This window comes from Bactrocera dorsalis, chromosome 3, assembly GCF_023373825.1.
Source record: "Bactrocera dorsalis isolate Fly_Bdor chromosome 3, ASM2337382v1, whole genome shotgun sequence".
Classification (NCBI taxonomy): Eukaryota; Metazoa; Arthropoda; class Insecta; order Diptera; family Tephritidae; genus Bactrocera; species Bactrocera dorsalis.
This window is the reverse complement of record NC_064305.1, coordinates 29,392,484-29,411,333: the sequence shown is the minus strand read 5'-3', so window position 1 is coordinate 29,411,333 and position 18,850 is coordinate 29,392,484. Positions and strand designations below refer to the sequence as shown.

Below are 18,850 nucleotides of genomic sequence, written 5' to 3'. Positions count from 1 at the left end.
GACATCACCGCCGTCCAAGAAATGCGATGGACGGGACAAGGACAGAGACGAGTAGGTCCTTGTGACATCTACTACAGTGGCCATATAAAGGAGCGCAAGTTTGGTGTTGGATTCGTGGTGGGAGACAGACTCCGTCGCCGAGTACTATCATTCACTCCGGAGAATGAACGTCTAGCCACAATCCGCATCAAAGCGAGGTTCTTCAACATATCGCTGATTTGCGCGCACGACCCGACGGACGAGAAGGACGATGTGACCAAAGATGCCTTTTATGAGTGCTTGGAGCGCACTTATGAGAGATGCCCCCGCCACGATGTCAAAATCGTGCTTGGCGACTTCAACGCCAGGGTGGGCAAAGAAGGTATCTTTGGCACTACGGTCGATAAATTCAGCCTCCACGAGGAAACATCCCCAAATGGGTTGAGGCTGATCGACTTCTCCGGGGCTCGAAACATGGTTATCTGTAGTACTAGATTCCAGCATAAGAAGATACATCAAGCTACCTGGCTGTCTCCGGATCGAAAAACCTCCAACCAGATCGATCGCGTGCGTGCGCTCCGAGGACCTAATATCGACTCGGACCACTATATTGTTGCAGCCAAAATTCGCACCCGTCTCTGTGCAGCAAAAAACGCACGCCAACAAACACAAGGAAGGTTCGAGGTTGAAAAAGTGCAATCACAACAGACAGCCGAACGATTTTCTACTCATCTTGCACTCCTGCTCTCTGAGAGCACTCGTCAACAACTCGGTATAAGGGAACTGTGGGACGGCATTTCAAACTCCTTACGTGCAGCTGCAACCGAACATTGGTTTTCGGAAAGTGCAAAAGAACAGCTGGTACGACGAGGAGTGCCGTGTCGCAGCGGAGAGAAAACAGGCTGCCTACCTCGCAACGTTACGATCGACCACAACACGTGCGGGATGGGGTAGATACCGAGACTTGAAGAAGGAAGCGAGACGCATTTGCAGACAGAAGAAGAAAGAGGCCGAAATTTGTGAGTACGAACAGCTTGATAAGCTGGCCGACAGGGGTAATGCTCGAAAATTCTACGAAAAGATGCGGCGACTTACAGAAGGTTTCAAGACCGAAGCATACTCTTGTAGAACCCCCCAAGATGCTCTAGACACCAATGCCCAGAGCATACTTAAATAATGGAGGGAACACTTCTCCAGCCTGCTGAATGATAGTGTACGCACAACACCAAGAGAAGGCGAACCGGATACCCCAATCGATGACGATGGAGCAGGCGTTCCATTGCCCGACCATGAAGAAGTTCGAATAGCAATTGCCCGCCTGAAAAACAACAAAGCGGCAGGGGCCGATGGATTGCCGGCCGAGCTATTCAAATACGGCGGCGAAGAGCTGACAAGGTGCATGCATCAGCTTCTTTGCAAAATATGGTCAGACGAAAGTATGCCCAACTATTGGAATTTAAGTGTGCTATGCCCAATCCATAAAAAAGGAGACCCCACAATCTGCGCCAACTACCGTGGGATTAGCCTCCTCAACATCGCATATAAGGTTCTGTCGAGCGTATTGTGTGAAAGATTAAAGCCCACCGTCAACAAGCTGATTGGACCTTCTCAGTGTGGCTTTAGACCTGGTAAATCAACAAACGACCAGATATTCACCATGCGCCAAATCTTGGAAAAGACCCGTGAAAGGAGAATCGACACACACCACCTCTTCGTCGATTTCAAAGCTGCTTTCGACAGCACGAAAAGGAGCTGCCTTTATGGCCCGATGTCTGAATTTGGTATCCCCGCAAAACTAATACGGCTGTGTAAACTGACGTTGAGCAACACGAAAAGCTCCGTCAGGATCGGGAAGGACCTCTCCGAGCCGTTCGATACCAAACGAGGTTTCAGACAAGGCGACTCCCTATCGTGCGACTTCTTCAATCTGCTGCTGGAGAAAATTATTCGAGCTGCAGAACTGAATCGAGCAGGTACAATCTTTTATAAGAGTGTACAGCTGCTGGCGTATGCCGACGATATTGATATCATCGGTCTCAACACCCGCGCCGTTAGTTCTGCTTTCTCCAGACTGAACAAGGAAGCAACGCAAATGAGTCTGGCAGTGAACGAGGGCAAGACGAAATATGTCCTGTCATCAAACAAACAGTCGTCGCACTCGCGACTTGGCTCCCACGTCACTGTTGACAGTCATAACTTTGAAGTTGTAGATAATTTCGTCTATTTAGGAACCAGTATTAACACCACCAACAGTGTCAGCCTGGAAATCCACGCAGGATTTCTCTTGCCAACAGGTGCTACTTCGGACTGAGTAGGCAATTGAAAAGTAAAGTCCTCTCTCGACGAACAAAAGCCAAACTCTATAAGTCGCTCATAATTCCCGTCCTGCTATATGGTGCAGAGGCTTGGACGATGACAACAACCGATAAGTCGACGTTGCGAGTTTTCGAGAGAAAAGTTCTGCGAAAGATTTCCTTTGGTCCTTTGCGCGTTGGCCACGGTGAATATCGCATTCGATGGAACGATGAGCTGTACGAGATATACGACGACATTAACATAGTTCAGCGAATTAAAAGACAGCGGCTACGCTGGCTAGGTCATGTTGTCCGGATGGATGAAAACACTCCGGCTCTGAAAGTATTCGACGCCGTACCCGCCGCGTGAAGCAGAGGAAGAGGAAGACCTCCACTCCGTTGGAAGGACCAAGTGGAGAAGGACCTGGCCTCGCTTGGAATATCCAATTGGCGCCACGTTGCGAAAAGAAGAAACGACTGGCGCGCGGTTATTAACTCGGCTATAATCGCATAAGCGGTGTCTACGCCAATTAAGAAGAAGAAGAAGTTATTATATTTTATATTATGAGTCTAAGCAATATTAATAATATTTAGCAATTCTACTGTTGTTTGTTTACTAGTAGTAAACATATGTTCGCCAATGGATATTGCTTATTTATACACGTGTGCTTGCGAGTGTTTTTTTTTGTTTTGTTTTTTGTTTTGTTGAGGAAACGCATTTTGTATTAAGTCTTGTTTGATTGTTTAAAGACATTTTATCATCGACTGTTGACTTTCTTAATTAAGTGTGAGTATTTTTATAAGAATTATAAAAACAGTATACAATGAAATGAACAACTGAAGAAAGTATAACCTAACATTTCGCATATGCTGACACAATGGATGATGAGGAACTCTTTAGTAGTGATGACTTCTCAAGTGACGACATTTTTAAGGATGTTACTTATACCCCCGCTAGGAAAACTTCGAAGCGTAAAGTATTTGAAGATGGTTCGCCTGTGAAGAAAGCTTGTATAGAAGCCGCGTACTTGAATAAGACAATTTTCCAGCCAAGCTTCTACGTTGATATCGAAAAAGTTTGTATTGTTTTGATTTATTTATGTATGTATTGGTTCAGTAAAAGGCGTGAGTGTAAGTAGTTCCTTGATTTGTGTTATTTGTTCGTAGCCACAAAAACTTCCAACTTTTTACAATCATTGCTTCTTTTATCAGGTAAATGACGGTAAAAAACAAATAACTATTGGTAAATGTGTAACCTGTGGCAAAAGAATTCGTGGTTTTGAAAATGTGTCTTCCAATTTCATTACGCATCTTAAATTGAAACATGCGGACATTTACACTAAGTTTAAAATTTTGAAGTCAGACTATCAAGGCTCGCCCAAAAATAAGTTTGACGACAGCGTTTTAGATTTCATTGTTGATTCAGCATCGCCTGTTTCTGTTGTGGACAGACCATCCTTTGAACGTATGTTTGAAGGCACTGGTAGAAAAATTATGTGCAGGCAAACTGCAATGAAAAAATTGGAAACACGTTATGAAAACATGCTGACCAAAATAAAAGCAGATATACAATCATGCAAACACTTTTGTACAACTGCGGATATTTGGTCTGGAAACCACAAAAGCTTTTTTGGTTACACTTGCCATTGGTTAACACAGGACTTCGAACGGAAATCAGCGGCATTAGCGTGCAAACGGCTTTTTGGAAAACATACCGCTGATCGGATCTATGACACAATACGTGATATAAATAGTGACTTTGGCCTTAGTGCCACCAATATTGTGATGACAGTGACCGACAATGGGTCGAACTTTGTTAAAACTTTCAAAGATCATGGCGTAGAAAATTGTGACCATATGGAGGATGACAATGATGAGGTAATTTCATTTGAAAGTACACTGTTATCGAAACATCACAGATGCTCGAGCCACACATTGAATTTGTTGGCAACAACAGATCTTATATCGATTTTAAAACGTGATGAGCCAGCATACATAAGGCATAAAATGGTAATCTGCATGTATATGCGTTATTTCCCTAATTTAAAATTAAACACTGTATCATATTTACAGATATTTGAAAAATGTAATAACCTGTGGAAGAAATCCAGTTGGCCTAAATCGTCGGAGGTAATAGTGAGTACCCTTGGTTCATCATTGGTTCTGCCTGTAATAACTAGATGGAACTCATTATATGATGCCGTCGTAAAGTTATTACAGCACAAAGATGTCTTAAATGACCTTAGCGAAAAGTTAAGTCTTCCGAGTTTCACAGCAGGGGATATCCAGTATTTAGAGTCCTATAAAATGCTGGTGGAACCAATAGCCGAAACTTTGGACTTCCTCCAAGGAGAGAAAAATATTAAATTTGGATTTCTCTTACCCGCGTATATGACATTAAGCAATAAACTGCAAAAGTTGAGCCAAAATAACGAATTCGCTTTGAATAGCATGGCAGTTGAGCTCGATGAAAAATTACGGAAGAGGTTTTCCAAATATTTTGATCTCGCTCCAGAGGCAGATACCGCAGTCACAGCGGCTATACTAACTCCAAATGTCAAACTGAATTGGCTTTCCGTTCTGAAAAGGACTTCTCCCAATGTGACCACTGAAATTATCATCACCCGAGCTTTAGAATGCATTTTAAAATTCGCTGTTGCTGAAAAACTAGTTCCAACAAAGCAGAGTTGTTCTAACCATGAGGATGAAATCGCCTTTTTTGATTTGGAAGAGATTAGTAAATTTATATAAATTAGTTACTTTCGTTAAAAATTACTAGTTTCTATTATTACAGATGCAGACGAGGAAACGACAACTTCACAGAGCTTGGGCTATAGTAAAGTAGAGCTTGAAAGCATTATCAGGGAGCAGTTGTACTCATATCTTGCGGACTCAATAAAAAATTGCGCAGTATGGCAGAAGTATGACTTGTTAAAACAAGCTTCGCTCTATTTTAATACGCCTCTGACATCCTCAGCGCCTGTGGAGAGATTGTTCTCTTTCGCAGGAATTATCAATAGCGCCAGAAGAAATGCTTTGAACGATTTTTCATTTGAAAAATTAGTATTGTTAAAAGCAAATAATTGAATCTTTTTTATCTTTATGGTTGAAATTATTGAAATATTGTTAAATTTGTTTGTTTAAATTTTTGTTGAATTATTGTAATGACTATATTTTGTTATTATTTATTTATTTATGGTATTATTAAATTCACCATATGATTTATAAATAACAATAAATTTAAAAATTAATGGAATATTAATTGCTTTTTAATCCACTTTAATCCAAATTAATCAAAATTTTTAATCTAAGTTTTTGATTAAATTTTTTTAATCTGTAAATAAATTTTTAGAAATATATTAATTCCCTTTAATCATGATTAAATTTTGATTAAATTAATTTTCAATCATTAATTAATCAACGAATGGTGAAAAAAATTAATAATCGAATTAATTAAAAAACTATATTAATTCAATTGATTATTAATTTTAATCCCTTTTTAACAGCTCTGTTTGCCATAGACGTTCTCCACTACAGTTGTCGGCGTCGGGCCTAATTCGTAAGCTTGCATTTTTTGAGGTTAGAGTGAAGTCAGACTCTGATCTCCTGGATTCATTAGACGGTTTAACTGCATTGAAATGTTGGAAATTGGAAGCGGTAAATACTGAAAGAACAGATTTTAAAATTATTTTTTCATAAATTATTAGAGATAAATCGATGAAATTTTGTATAATTTGATTTTGTGCTAATGCTTTTCTTGCGGCACAGATGTTGGGAGCTAAGAGCACACTGCGCAACGATCGATGTGCCATTCATTTTAAGAGCGGTAGAGGGACAAAAAACTCAATATCTTTGGAACGGTATGAATGAATAATAATCTTTTGCAGATTATTAAAGGTGAATATTTTCCGCGTTGTGTCACATACTTTTAAATTTTTTTGGCGTGAAGAACACTTAAAAAATTTCAAATTCAATTTTTCAATTATGTAAAATATTAGTATTTAAACAAATGGATCGTGAAAAAATATCTATAATATAGCACGACCATTTTCTTTGACTTCACAAAATTTCATTGATTTATCTCCAGTAGTTTATGAGAAAAAAATTTTACAATTTTATCATGCTCTTAATTTCAACTGCAATAACTTTAACAAAAGAAAATAATTTTGACGAAATATTTATATCACTGGGTATGCGCCTGGTCTCCTTTCTAATGAACTTCTCATTTTCAAAATCGGTGATTTTTTGAAATTTTTATGGACCACTTCACGTGGTTTGACCCAATACCATTCCTAGCAACTCTGTCTTTACGCGCTCTATGTGAATTGCGCCTGCAGTGAGCTGTTCACAGACGCTGGCAATGTTCTTCGATTCTTCTTCCTCACCAGCAACATCTAGCTTTTTCCGCGTCTCTGAACTTTTTGCGTTTCCATTTGCCTGGGAGCGACGAGTTTTCACTGTTGGCAATTAGATTTTCTGTAAGCAGCCCCATGTCGACGTAGCCTCCACTCTTGCTTCACACCTTGACTGCTTCGACTCGTCTCTGCACCTTGCTTACTCCTATATCTCTTCGGTGCATATTTTGCTTGTCGTCCTTCATTGGTTTTACCAGCACCTCACCGATATCACCATGCATCATGCATAAGAATTTATGAATTCATGCGGCGCTTGTTGCATGCAGCATGCTGTGGCATGTGGCAACATGCTGTCTCACAATATTCATTGCACAATCATTTATCGCTTTGATAAATTGCCCTTTTCGTAATGAACAAGGCAATTAAGTTATTTTTAATTTCGACAGTGATTTTTCAATAAAAGTTGAAGTTACTTCGTCGACGCGGATCGAACTGAAGTGGGATAGTTTTTCGAATAATCTGTTTTTGATAGTGTCCCTTTATAAAATATCGAAATAACCAAACTGAAGAATTGAATGAAAGAGTAGCCGTTACCATTGGCTCAATACGAGTATAGTCCATACTAAGCCTGAAACTTCTTAGCTTATGATTTTCGTGATAAGAATGGTTTCCCGTTAAATAAATGGTGTATGGCTAGCACAACAGACTTTTGAGTTTCTGTCAACTACATGTTCCTAGCCACCAGAGATGAATTTTATTCTGTAGCAATGGTTAAAAGTGGGAACGTTGTTTTATATGATTTCATTTCTCAAGTTTATTTCGGTTATTATCCGAAAGCATTTAGTGAATTCCAATGAAACGGGATCAGAAAGCATCTAGTTCTTTTAGGTGCTGCGACCTTACTTATGATTTCTCTTCCAGCATCTCACATCGTGGAGTCTCACAACGCAGAGCCCCCAATTTTATAAAGTGTGCTTTACTAATGCGGCGCAAGATATTTCCTGCGGTTCTTTCTGTAGGCGTGTGCCACCACCATTCTCATCAGTGAGTATTCCAATCATGTTCCTACAATAGTTCCTAGTGTAGATTATTCCAACCAATCGTTGAGATAATTCATCGATTTACCGCGGTCGATCACATTTTCAAGTGACATACGTAGACCAATCTTGCCGTTGCATGCTTTGTGAATCTTTGCAGTCTATGTCGTATAGTGAGGAGTGTTTATTATCGCTTGAGAGATCATTCATTGACATTTATTTTATGACTCGTTTGAGCATTTCGTCTGGTAATTGGAAAATAACACGCGTAATATTTTGCTTTAAGGCCTGAATCGAAACGGCATTTTCCGCATAGACATTAGACTTTTCGCATGGCCAGAGGAGTGAGTTCTCTCGGTAATCTTATTGATTGATGCGATGTGCGGGAAGTGGCGCCTTCTTCTTCTTCTTTACTGGCGTAGACACCGCTTACGCGATTATAGCCGGGTTAACAACAGCGTGCCAGTCCTTTCTTCTTTTGGCTTCGTGGAGCCAATTGGATATTCCTAGCGAAGACAGGTCCTCTCCACTTGGTTCTTCCAACAGAGTGGAGGTCTTCATCTTCCTCTTCTTCCCCCGGCGGGTACTGCGTCGAATACTTTCAGAGCTGGAGTGTTTTCGTCCATTCGGACAACATGACCTAGCCAGCGTAGCCGCTGTCTTTTAATTCGTTGAACTATGTCAATGTCGTCGTATATCTCGTACAGCTCGTCGTTCCATCGAATGCGATATTCGCCGTGGCCAACGTGCAAGGACCATAAATCTTTCGCAGAACTTTTTTCTCGAAAGCTCGCAACGTCGACTCATCAGTTGTTGTCATCGTCCAGGCTTCTGCACCATATAGCAGGACGGGAATTATGAGCGACTTATAGAGTTTGGTTTTTGTTCGTCGAGAGAGGACTTTGTTTCTCAATTGCCTACTCAGTCCGAAGTAGCATCTGTTGGCAAGAGTAATCCTGCGTTGGATTTCCAGGCTGATATTGTTGGTGGTGTTAATGCTGGTTCCTAAATAGACGAAATTATCTACAACTTCAAAGTTATGACTGTCAACAGTGACGTGGGAGCCAAGTCGCGAGTGCGACGACTGTTTGTTTGATGACAGGAGATATTTCGTCTTGCCCTGGTTTACTGCCAGATCCATTTTCTTCGATTCCTTTTGCAGTCTGCGGAAAGCAGAACTAACGACGCGGGTGTTCAGACCCATGACACCAATATCAGCGCCTGCTTGGTGAAACCAAATTTCGCCGAGATCACGGGCTTCTATTTCAGGCATCAAATATTTGGTTATCATGCTACGATAACAGTCTTCATTGACGGTTGCGTTCTCACTTGCATTATTTTTGAGTAAATATTGACCGATGATTCCACCTGCTCACAAACCACACCAAACTTTGATTTTTCGGGGTGAAATGGCAGCTCTTGAATCTTTTCAGGTTGCTCTTCGTCTCAAATATCGAGCGACACCATATCGACTCTCCACGGTCTTCGTGTACACTCTCAGCTACGGCTGCTATATTGTCTTCATTGTGTGCTGGATGAACATACTAGTTCTCCACTTTCGAAATATGGATCTGAAACTTGGCGCGTTTTCTTTTTGCTCATTTTTCGGAATCACCGATATCGGACTACTATAGTATGAAGCTGCCATATACATAAACTAAACGATCGGTATGCTTGCATGAAAAACGTTTTGATTTGACGAAATATTTTAGCGAAATTTAGCATGCAATCTCCGAAGAAATTTAGATTGAATTAGCACTGAACTATCGGAATAAAGTGCTGGTAACTAATCTTTTATATTTGTTAAGGGTGTTATAGCAGCAGTGGAGTCGAATTTAACGTATTTTCTTACTTCGAGGTTCATATTCCAAAACTAATAAGAAATTCAATAAATAAAATAAATTTAATAAATTTTTGATTTGACGAGATATTTTAGCGAAATTTAGCATGCAATCTCCGAAGAAATTTAGATTGAATTAGCACTGAACTATCGGAATAAAGTGCTGGTAACTAATCTTTTATATTTGTTAAGGGGGCTATAGCTTCAGTGGAGTCGAATTTAACGTATTTTCTTACTTCGAGGTTCATATTCCAAAACTAATTATAAATTCAATAAATAAAATAAATTGAATAGCTTTTTGATTTGACGAGATATTTTAGCGAAATTTAGCATGCAATCTCCGAAGAAATTTAGATTGAATTAGCACTGAACTATCGGAATAAAGTGCTGGTAACTAATCTTTTATATTTGTTAAGGGTGTTATAGCTTCAGTGGAGTCGAATTTAACGTATTTTCTTACTTCGAGGTTCATATTCCAAAACTAATTATAAATTCAATAAATAAAATTGCTTTCAAATAAATTTGGACTGCGTGGGCGAAAACTTTAATTTACTAATTTTTTTCATTTTATTTCACCTAATGCACATTTCGACTACAAATTTCCTCATTTCAGCGAAATTTTTGCCAAAATTTAATAAATTTTCAGCAACATTTTCCACACGCCTGCGTACAGCTAAAACGCGATGTTGCTTGCAAAACAAATCCAGCTGACGCGTCTACGGTAGCATGAGTGCAGCATACCTGATACGTGTATCTGGAAACAACAGCGGCGTGCCACATCCACCGTGCCACATGTAATTCGCCTGCTCATACTTTGCGAAGGCATGCGATAAGAACCCGTCGTGTAGTGCATGTAAGAAAAAGGGCAGGGAAAACACCGATCACCAAATTGGTAGTAAAAAGTGTCCGTTATATATAGAAGCATGTAAAATCACCAAAAAATGAGAGTCATGCAACTCAACCTCAATCACTGTGAGGCTGCACAAGAGCTTCTCAAGCAGACGGTTTATGAGGAAAAGGTCGATATAGCTATACTAAGTGAACAATATAAAAATATAAGCGACGCTTCATGGATATCTGACAATACGAACAAAGCTGCCATATGGATATGTGGAGGCAAAATGTTACAAGACGAACCGCTATTGGGGAAATCCTTCTACACACGAGCGAAAATCTCTGGGATAAATTTTTACAGTTGTTACGTACCACCAAGCATATCGCAGAGTGATTTTGATAAAATCCTGGACGAGCTGGCTAGAGAAATTTCATCAACTACGAGGAATGTGGTCGCAGGCGATTTCAATGCTTGGGCGATGGAGTGGGGTAGCATCTGTACAAATAGGCGTGGAGATGCCCTACTAAAGGCATTCTCGTCGCTTGACATTGTGTTACTGAACACCGGAAATCAGAACACCTTCGAGAAAAACGGCCGGGGCTCCGTTATTGATATAACCTTCGTTAGCAGCTCACTGGCGCGGACAACAGATTGGCAGGTGTGCGACCTTTACACACATAGTGACCATCATGCAATTATGTTCGAAATTGAACACTCAGCGATCAACCGAAGGAGTATGTCCGATAAGACGGTACAAAGGAAAGGGTGGAAAATAGAAACTCTTGACGTAGAACTTTTTAAGCTCCTGTTAGACGGTAACCTAACATTTCAGGAAAACATAGATCGGCAAGCGGAGATCCTAATGAGGCACATTAGTAAAGCATGCGACGCTTCAATGTGTAGGAAAAAAAATGGCGCCCATAGAAAGCCTGTTTACTGGTGGAGTGAGGAGATCGACAAATTAAGGAAAGAATGCCACAAAGCGAGAAGGAGGTGTCAAAGGAGTCGGGGACTCACGGAACAAATGCAACTACGTGCATACTTTAAAATCAAACGAAGCGATCTTAAAAAAGCTATTAAAAAGAGTAAATCCTGCTGCTTTAAAGAACTCTGCGCAAAAATCGACGAAAACCCATGGGGTGATGCGTACAAGCTGGTAATGGCAAAAATAAGAGGTGGTAAAGGGCAAGCACCAACGTGCCCAGCGCTACTGAAAACAGTTGTGGAGACTCTATTCCCTGCGCAGCCTCTGGAGAACCGAACGGTTAACATACAGGAACCAGCTGAAACAGAAAACCCCACAGTCACTGAAGTGGAGGTTTTAGAAACGGCAGAAAGATTTGGTAATGCCAAAGCACCAGGCGTGGATGGTATTCCAAATAAAGCCCTAAAGATTGCCATTAAGCACAATACGAGACCTTTCACGGAACTGTTCACGCGGTGTTTACAAAAAGGAGTATTCCCAAAATCTTGGAAAAAGCAGAGGCTGGTCTTGCTGCAGAAGCCTAATAAGCCAGCCGGAGAGCCCAGCTCATATCGACCACTCTGCATGCTGGATACGACTGGCAATATTCTAGAGAGGATAATCTGTGCACGAATAGAGCTGCATTTAGAAAACCAAGATAAGAAAGGTTTGTCCGACAACCAGTATGGATTCCGCAAGCAGAGATCAACCACTGATGCGATCAAGAAGCTTACGGACATAGCCAACAAGGCAATAGAGGGTACCAGATGGCTGTATGGCACAAAGGAATACTGCGCAGTAGTCACCTTTGACGTCAAAAATGCGTTTAACTCGGCATACTGGCCTCATATTATCAGAGCACTAGAACGTTGCGAAACCCCGGCATACTTGATTAAGATTGTATCCAGCTACCTGTCGGACCGGCTGTTGCTGTACGATACGGATGACGGGCAAAAGAAGTATGTGGTAACGGGCGGAGTTCCGCAAGGTTCTGTGCTTGGCCCATTGTTGTGGAACGTACTGTATGACGGGGTGTTGCGTCTCCCACTCCCGAAACAGGTGCAGATCATCGGATATGCGGATGATATTGCCATTAACGTAGTGGCAAAAAACTTCGCCAAATTGAAAACCTCTGCAATCATGCGGCGACGATGATTAAAGATTGGCTCACGGCAACAAACCTCCAACTCGCTGGACAAAAAACCGAAGCTGTGCTGATCACAAGTAGAAAAAAACCCGCAAACATCAAACTAAACATAGACGGTCATAGTATCATGACACAGAAGTCGCTGAAGTATCTAGGAGTACTGATAGACAATAGACTCAACTACAAGACGCACATTGAAAAGGCATGTGAGAAAGCAGCACGTGCCACGGCCGCACTAGCGAGAATAATGGCCAACATTGGTGGACCAAGCCAAAATAGGCGTGCGCTACTGGCCAAGGTAAGCCAATCAATTCTGATGTACGCGGCGCCCATATGGGGACCAGCATTGCAGCAAAAAACGTATGCTAAGAAAGCGAAGGTAGCAATGCGGCTTAGTGCCATTAGGGTGACATGTGCATTTCGTACGGTATCCTACGAAGCGGTTGGGATATTAGCGGGCATCATGCCACCAGAGGTAATGGCCATGGAACTCAAACGAGTATACGAAAGATCTACGAGACTTGGCAGGCGGCTAACGGCTGAAGAACGGAAGGATGAGAGGCAAACAAGCCTCAATGAGTGGCAAAAGCGATGGGATTTAGCTACGACGGGGAGATGGACACATACGCTAATTAGAAAGGTACAAGAATGGGTAGAAAGGAAACACGGAGAAACGGATTTCTACCTGACGCAATTTTTGACGGGACACGGGTGTTTTAGAGAATATCTCTATAAATATGGACATGACGACGGGACGAATTGTTCCTTCTGTGACAGCAGCGGAGAAAATGCGCTGCACATCTTCTTTTTCTGCCGACGGTATGAAAAGGAGAGAGCCGATATAGAGAAACTGACAACGGAACGAGTGACACCGGATAACATAGTGCGATTTATGATAGATTCGAAACAAGTGTGGGATAGTGTGAGAGCATGGTGTGCTATAGTTCTGAAAGAGCTAAGAAGGAATGAATGGCAACGCAGTGAAACTAGAAGGAGGATGAATGAGGAGTAGGCCGGAATGGCGTGAATGATGAGCCGAATGGCTAAGCTTGGCCTCACGATGTAATGCTTAACGGCAGTTCCGTGGGGCAAATAAACAAGCAAAGACAATGGAGTTAAGGGTTTAGTACGTAGGCGTACTGGTCTCCGTTTAAGTGACCAATACGAATCGTGCATACCGTCCGGAAAAATGACGGTATCTTTCGAAGATTCCCCCTCCAAAAAAAAAAAAAAAAAAAAAAAAAAAAAAAAAAAAATACTTAATATGTTTGTGGCACGCTTGAGTTGCGCAGCGCACCGCCGCTGGAACAACGTGTGGCTGTTGCATCGCGCTGTAATTAAATATTAAATGTAAAGTAATTCGTTGAGCATGGGCATGCATATGTGCGCATGCGTATGTTTGTTAGTGTAAAGCATATTATGCTGCATTCAATATGCCGCGCCGGGACAAAATGTATGTGTGGTGTTGTTGTTTGGCAGCGAGCTGTACGTTGAATAAGTAAAACCGGCTACACGCGCCACAAAGTATGCTACGATTTTCGGAGGAAATAATTAATTTGACTATGCTCTGCTACGCTGATTGTAATTATTGGCCCTTGTGTTTATTCGGAAATTTTCATTGCGCTCTAAAATTATATGAATTTGTAATCATTGTAAAAATAAGTAGTATCGCGCATTTTAAGTAAATGAACTTGCGAAGAGCAGTTCTCAGAAATGCTCTAAGTGATTTTTCATTGCGTTTCTGCATCGCCCATGCTTCTGGGCGGTATAATTAGATGTGTATAATGAGGCAGAGCGAAATTTTAAATCGTCGAGAGGACCTATTGATCCCAAAGTAGAGCTTGCTAGCAAGAATTATTCCGTCCTTGTCTTAGATTATTGGTGGTATTTATGCTGGTTCCAAGTTATTTAAAAAAATTAACGTTTTCAAATTTATAGCTGCCAAAAGTGTCGTAGTACCTCAGACGCGAAGAATACGGTATTTGTGTGTGCCTTCCAGGAACTTTGTCTTGCTTTCATTCACCACAAAACCAACCTTTTTCGCTTTTTTCTTTAAGTTGAAAAAGGCTGCGGTGAAGGCTCCGTTGTTAAGGCCAACGATCTTAATACTAACTGCTCACCCCAGTAGCATGGTACTTTCAAAGAAGGCAGTCTCACAGCGGTTCAGATAAGCGGCATGCATTTTATTGAAGAAGGCGCACAAGATGAAATCCCCTGTCTTAAATCTTGCCTGATATTGAACGTTTAGGCGAGGCTCTTTACGAGCTTGACGGAGCTGATAAGAAAAATGTTGAGTACAGTTTTCTCTATAACCGTACGAATTTGCAGAGATATCAAATTAAGAAATGGTGCAAAATAGGTAGTTTTTGTCAATGCTGTCGAAAGCGGCTTTGAAATCGTCAAAAATGTGATGGGTGTTGATTTGTTTATCAACTCGATCTAACAAATTGTGAAAATATGGTCTATGATAGACTTGCCTTCTGATAAAATTTTCGGGCTGCACTCATGTTAGCCAGCATCTCGAGCTGTTCGTTCTCACATTTTTCTGCCCGCCTCATCTTCAAAGAGTTTTTGGCTAGCTCTAAAAGCTTTTGGAAAGCTTTGACATTTTTTAAACTTTTTTGAATGTTTTTGGAAAGACAGCTTTCAGTTGGGTATTATCAGATCCATTTCATTAAAATTTCTGTGCCAAAATATTATATTAAAAAAATTTAAATTTCAAAAAACTGAATCAAAAATTTTTTATTTAATATAGCCATTTCATAAGGAATTACTTTGTTATCAAAATTATGCGTTTTGTTTCTGAATTTAATACGGTGATCATATTGAAAGGTGAATTTTTAATTTATACTTCGCATTTTTTTCCGATCGGAATTTTTTCTTTCTGTAAGTTTTTTTTTTCTGTAAGTTGGTAGTACTGTTATTCACATCTATGCTAAATTTCACGTCAAAATATTCAATCGTATTTGAGATACTCGGCTCTGAAGTGAATTCTTAGATTTTTACTTAGTAAATATGTCTGAATTTATTGAACAAAAAAGTGCCATAATGCACCTCCTCATACTGCACTGGTTATTCGTGATCACTTTGCTACATTTTCTACTAATATCTTGCCGCACCACCGCATTTGCCTGATTTACCTTCGTGTAAGTTCTGGCTATTCATCAAATTCACATTTTGACTCAATTGAGGAAATAAAAGCTGAATCGAAGAAGGTTCTAATGGCTATCACGACGGAGGATTTTTTCAAATGTTATGATGACTGGTGAATTCGTTGGTATAAGTGTATTTCAGCGGGAGGGGATTACTTTGAAGGAGATGAAATGGACAAAATTCACCTTTCAATTTGATCACAGAAGTACACTTCGGAATAGTATATAATCTTCGACAAAAGTGTCTTTAATACATAGGCTGCTATTTATATTTCTGGACCAGGCAACACTAAGTGTTGCCAGGTGCAATCTGACATTTCCATTGGAAAGTTTGACATTTTTTAGCATAACATCACTCAGAACGTTTTGTCATTTAATAGTGAATTGTTTTATTTACAGGGAATTAAAAAAATCATCTCGGCCAAAAAATGGAATTAACTTGTGAACATTTTCGTGCGATAATTTTTCACAACTTTCGACGTGGATTATCACGACAAGAGTGCATCGATGAACTAAAATCTTTGGATGGCTATGAAGCACCATCCTATAGCACTGTGGAAAACTGGTACAACGAATTCAATAGTGGTCGACGCTCGCTCAAAGACGAATTCCGTGAAGGTCGTCCAAAAACAGCCGTTGTGCCAGAAAACATCGATGCCGTACGTGAACTGATAATGCTAGACCGTCATGTAACATACCTTCAGATAGAGGCATGCCTATGCATTTCTCCCACCAGCATACATTCGATATTTCATGAACACCTGGCCGTAAAAAGGTTTGTTCTCGTTGGATCCCGCACAATTTGACAATCGCTCAAAAAAAGGCTCGTGTGGATTGGTGTAAAGAAATGCTGAAAAAATACGATCGCGGTGCTTCAAAAGACGTTTATCGTCTTGTGGGTCTTTCAAGACGAGCCAAATCCAATGAAAAAAAAACATTTTCGCTGATAAATATGCCTATTTTCATTATTAAGCCAGAAATATATATAGCAGCCCTCGTACAATTCCTTGTAAAAGTGCTCTACAAAAACTTATTTGTGCTCAATACGTCCCATATAAATGGGCTTTTATTTGCAGAACTCGTCTAGCCAGAGATAGCTGCACTCTTATAGAATCATAAAAATAGTTATCTCACAGATTTTAAAAACCTTCGAAGGCTTCTGGGAATTCGAAAATAGAACGAACAGGTGTTATGTAATCACTCAGTTGGATTGTTGAGAGCTTCAACTGGCTTAAATACTTTCAGTTTTCTACGCTTCAAAGTAAATTATCTATTTCTATGGAGTATTTGGCCTGAGTATATTTAAGATTATAGATTAATAAGTATATTGCAAACTTTAATATAATTTCTCACACTTATCTTCTCATCTCCTTACTATTTAATTTCATTTAAATTGTTATGCGAAAAACCAGCAATACTGCAAAAATATTAATTTCAAATACACAAATCTGCATTGCGGTATCTGTATGGGAGTGTGAGTGAGGAGTTTATGAAAGTCCGTGTGTGTGTTCATCAGCGCCACTTCGCTCTCTTTTGTTCCACTTTGTCTTTGTCTTTAAGCGGCGCTGCTTGTTTGCTCTACTGCGCGGTAATGGTGTTCCTTCTATGTATTCTTAAATAAACTAAAGTAAATTTTTAGCAGCAGGTTACTCTATGCCAGCAACTGCTTCCCTTCTTCTTTTTATTTTTCATTTTCTATGCATATGTGCTTTGTTTGCGCGAGTTAAGGAACATATACTTTATAATATGTAGTAATAAACAGCAAAACAATATTTTGTTTCAGCAAATAGAATGCATCAAAACAACCTTGAGTTGGAACAATTGAAATGCACTATCACTATAACAAACAACCCTAAACAAAGAAGTATCAAAACAACATTGAGTTTGAATACAACAACAACCCTGTCTTAAAATAAAGAAAATGTATCTCAGCAAACAATATATATGTAAACAAACCTAAACAAATAATTAATCTGTATCTGGACAAACTATCAACTATTTAGTAATAAGTAAACATACTAGTTAGTATAAATAGAAGTAAGAACGATGTAATAAGTTAGTCTTAAGAGTATATATAAAGAGTACACATTTCGGTGCAGCTCAAAATATATTCTTTTGACTCATTTTTACTTCTGGTGAAAATTAACTGGAGGCTCAACCGGGATGGCAAATTTATTTGCTGTCCAAAAAGCCAGATCTTTTTCCGAAAGGGCTAAATCAAAAAATTCCACAGGAAGTAGGACTTCTAGCACTAAATGCCTGAAAAAAGTGCAGAAACAAATGGCAATGAATAAAGTAAAAGTCCTGTAACTGCGGACAATACTTCCACAATGAATCACAAGCAGATCCCTAAGAAAGGGACAGCGACGAAATCAGCAAGGTTCACAACAGACCCTGGAACAGCGGCCAGCGACAATTCCTGAAAAAGTGGAACAAGGTAAAAAAGCATAGGTCCTGAAATAATGGATAGTACTTTCACCAAGATTCGAAATAGACCCTGAAAAGCGGACAACGTTGAATCCTGAAAAATCGTGAATCATTGGACAGTTAATTAGCAGTTAGGAAGAAGCAAAGATGGCCCAACTCCAAGCACAAGTAACTACATTGATGGTAATTATAAACAAGCAACAAGAGGAATTTAGACAAAGATTATCCTCAATCGAAATGTGAAAATTTCCAGAAGCAACACCAATTATACAAAAAAAGCACCGAAAATAAGGAAGCCAAAAAGGTAAATTGTTGTAGAATTCTAAAAAAATAAAGCTAATTCAAAACTAACTAAAAGAAAACATCATATAAAACAAGAAAAAAATATTTAAGTATATAATATAGAAATGTATTAATTATAAACATAAAAAAATCAAACACAAACGAAAGGAAAAATGTTCACAAACACAGCCAATAATTCCAAAAAAAGGGACCGAAAACAAGGCAAGCCAAAAAGGAAAATTATTGTTGAATTGTAGAAAATTGACGCTAATTAAAAACTAAATTATAATACAAAATAAAGCATCATAAAAAACATGCAAAAATAATAATTTAATATATAATATAAAAAAGTATAAATAATAAACACAAAAAATTAATTAAACATATACAATAATTAATTATTATAAGCCGACTCAAGCCTAGATGTTTTGAAATGAGGACATTTCATTTTAACAGAGGGAAGAGTTAAGGAACGTATTCCTTATAATAGTAACAAACAACAAAACAATATTTTGTTTCAGTAAATAGAATGCATCAA

The 18,850-nt window shown here is 39.5% G+C and overlaps 1 protein-coding gene across 1 annotated transcript; it reads left to right on the top strand.

Annotated features, from left to right (window-relative positions):
- Positions 1-4,657: 4,657 nt before the first annotated feature.
- LOC125777272 (uncharacterized) lies at positions 4,658-5,454 on the top strand. Its single transcript, XM_049451642.1, has 2 exons — positions 4,658-5,010; positions 5,068-5,454. The coding sequence occupies exons 1-2, from the start codon at positions 4,665-4,667 to the stop codon at positions 5,358-5,360; spliced, it is 639 nt and encodes a 212-aa protein (XP_049307599.1). The 5' UTR covers positions 4,658-4,664; the 3' UTR covers positions 5,361-5,454.
- The last annotated feature ends 13,396 nt before the right edge of the window (positions 5,455-18,850 follow it).

Excerpts from the sequence above, each read along its gene's own strand:
- LOC125777272 (XM_049451642.1), top strand. The coding sequence starts at position 4,665 with ATGACATTAAGCAATAAACTGCAAAAGTTGAGCCAAAATAACGAATTC. Across the intron at positions 5,011-5,067 it reads TTTTGATTTGGAAGAGATTA|ATGCAGACGAGGAAACGACA; the intron begins GTAAATTTATAT and ends CTATTATTACAG.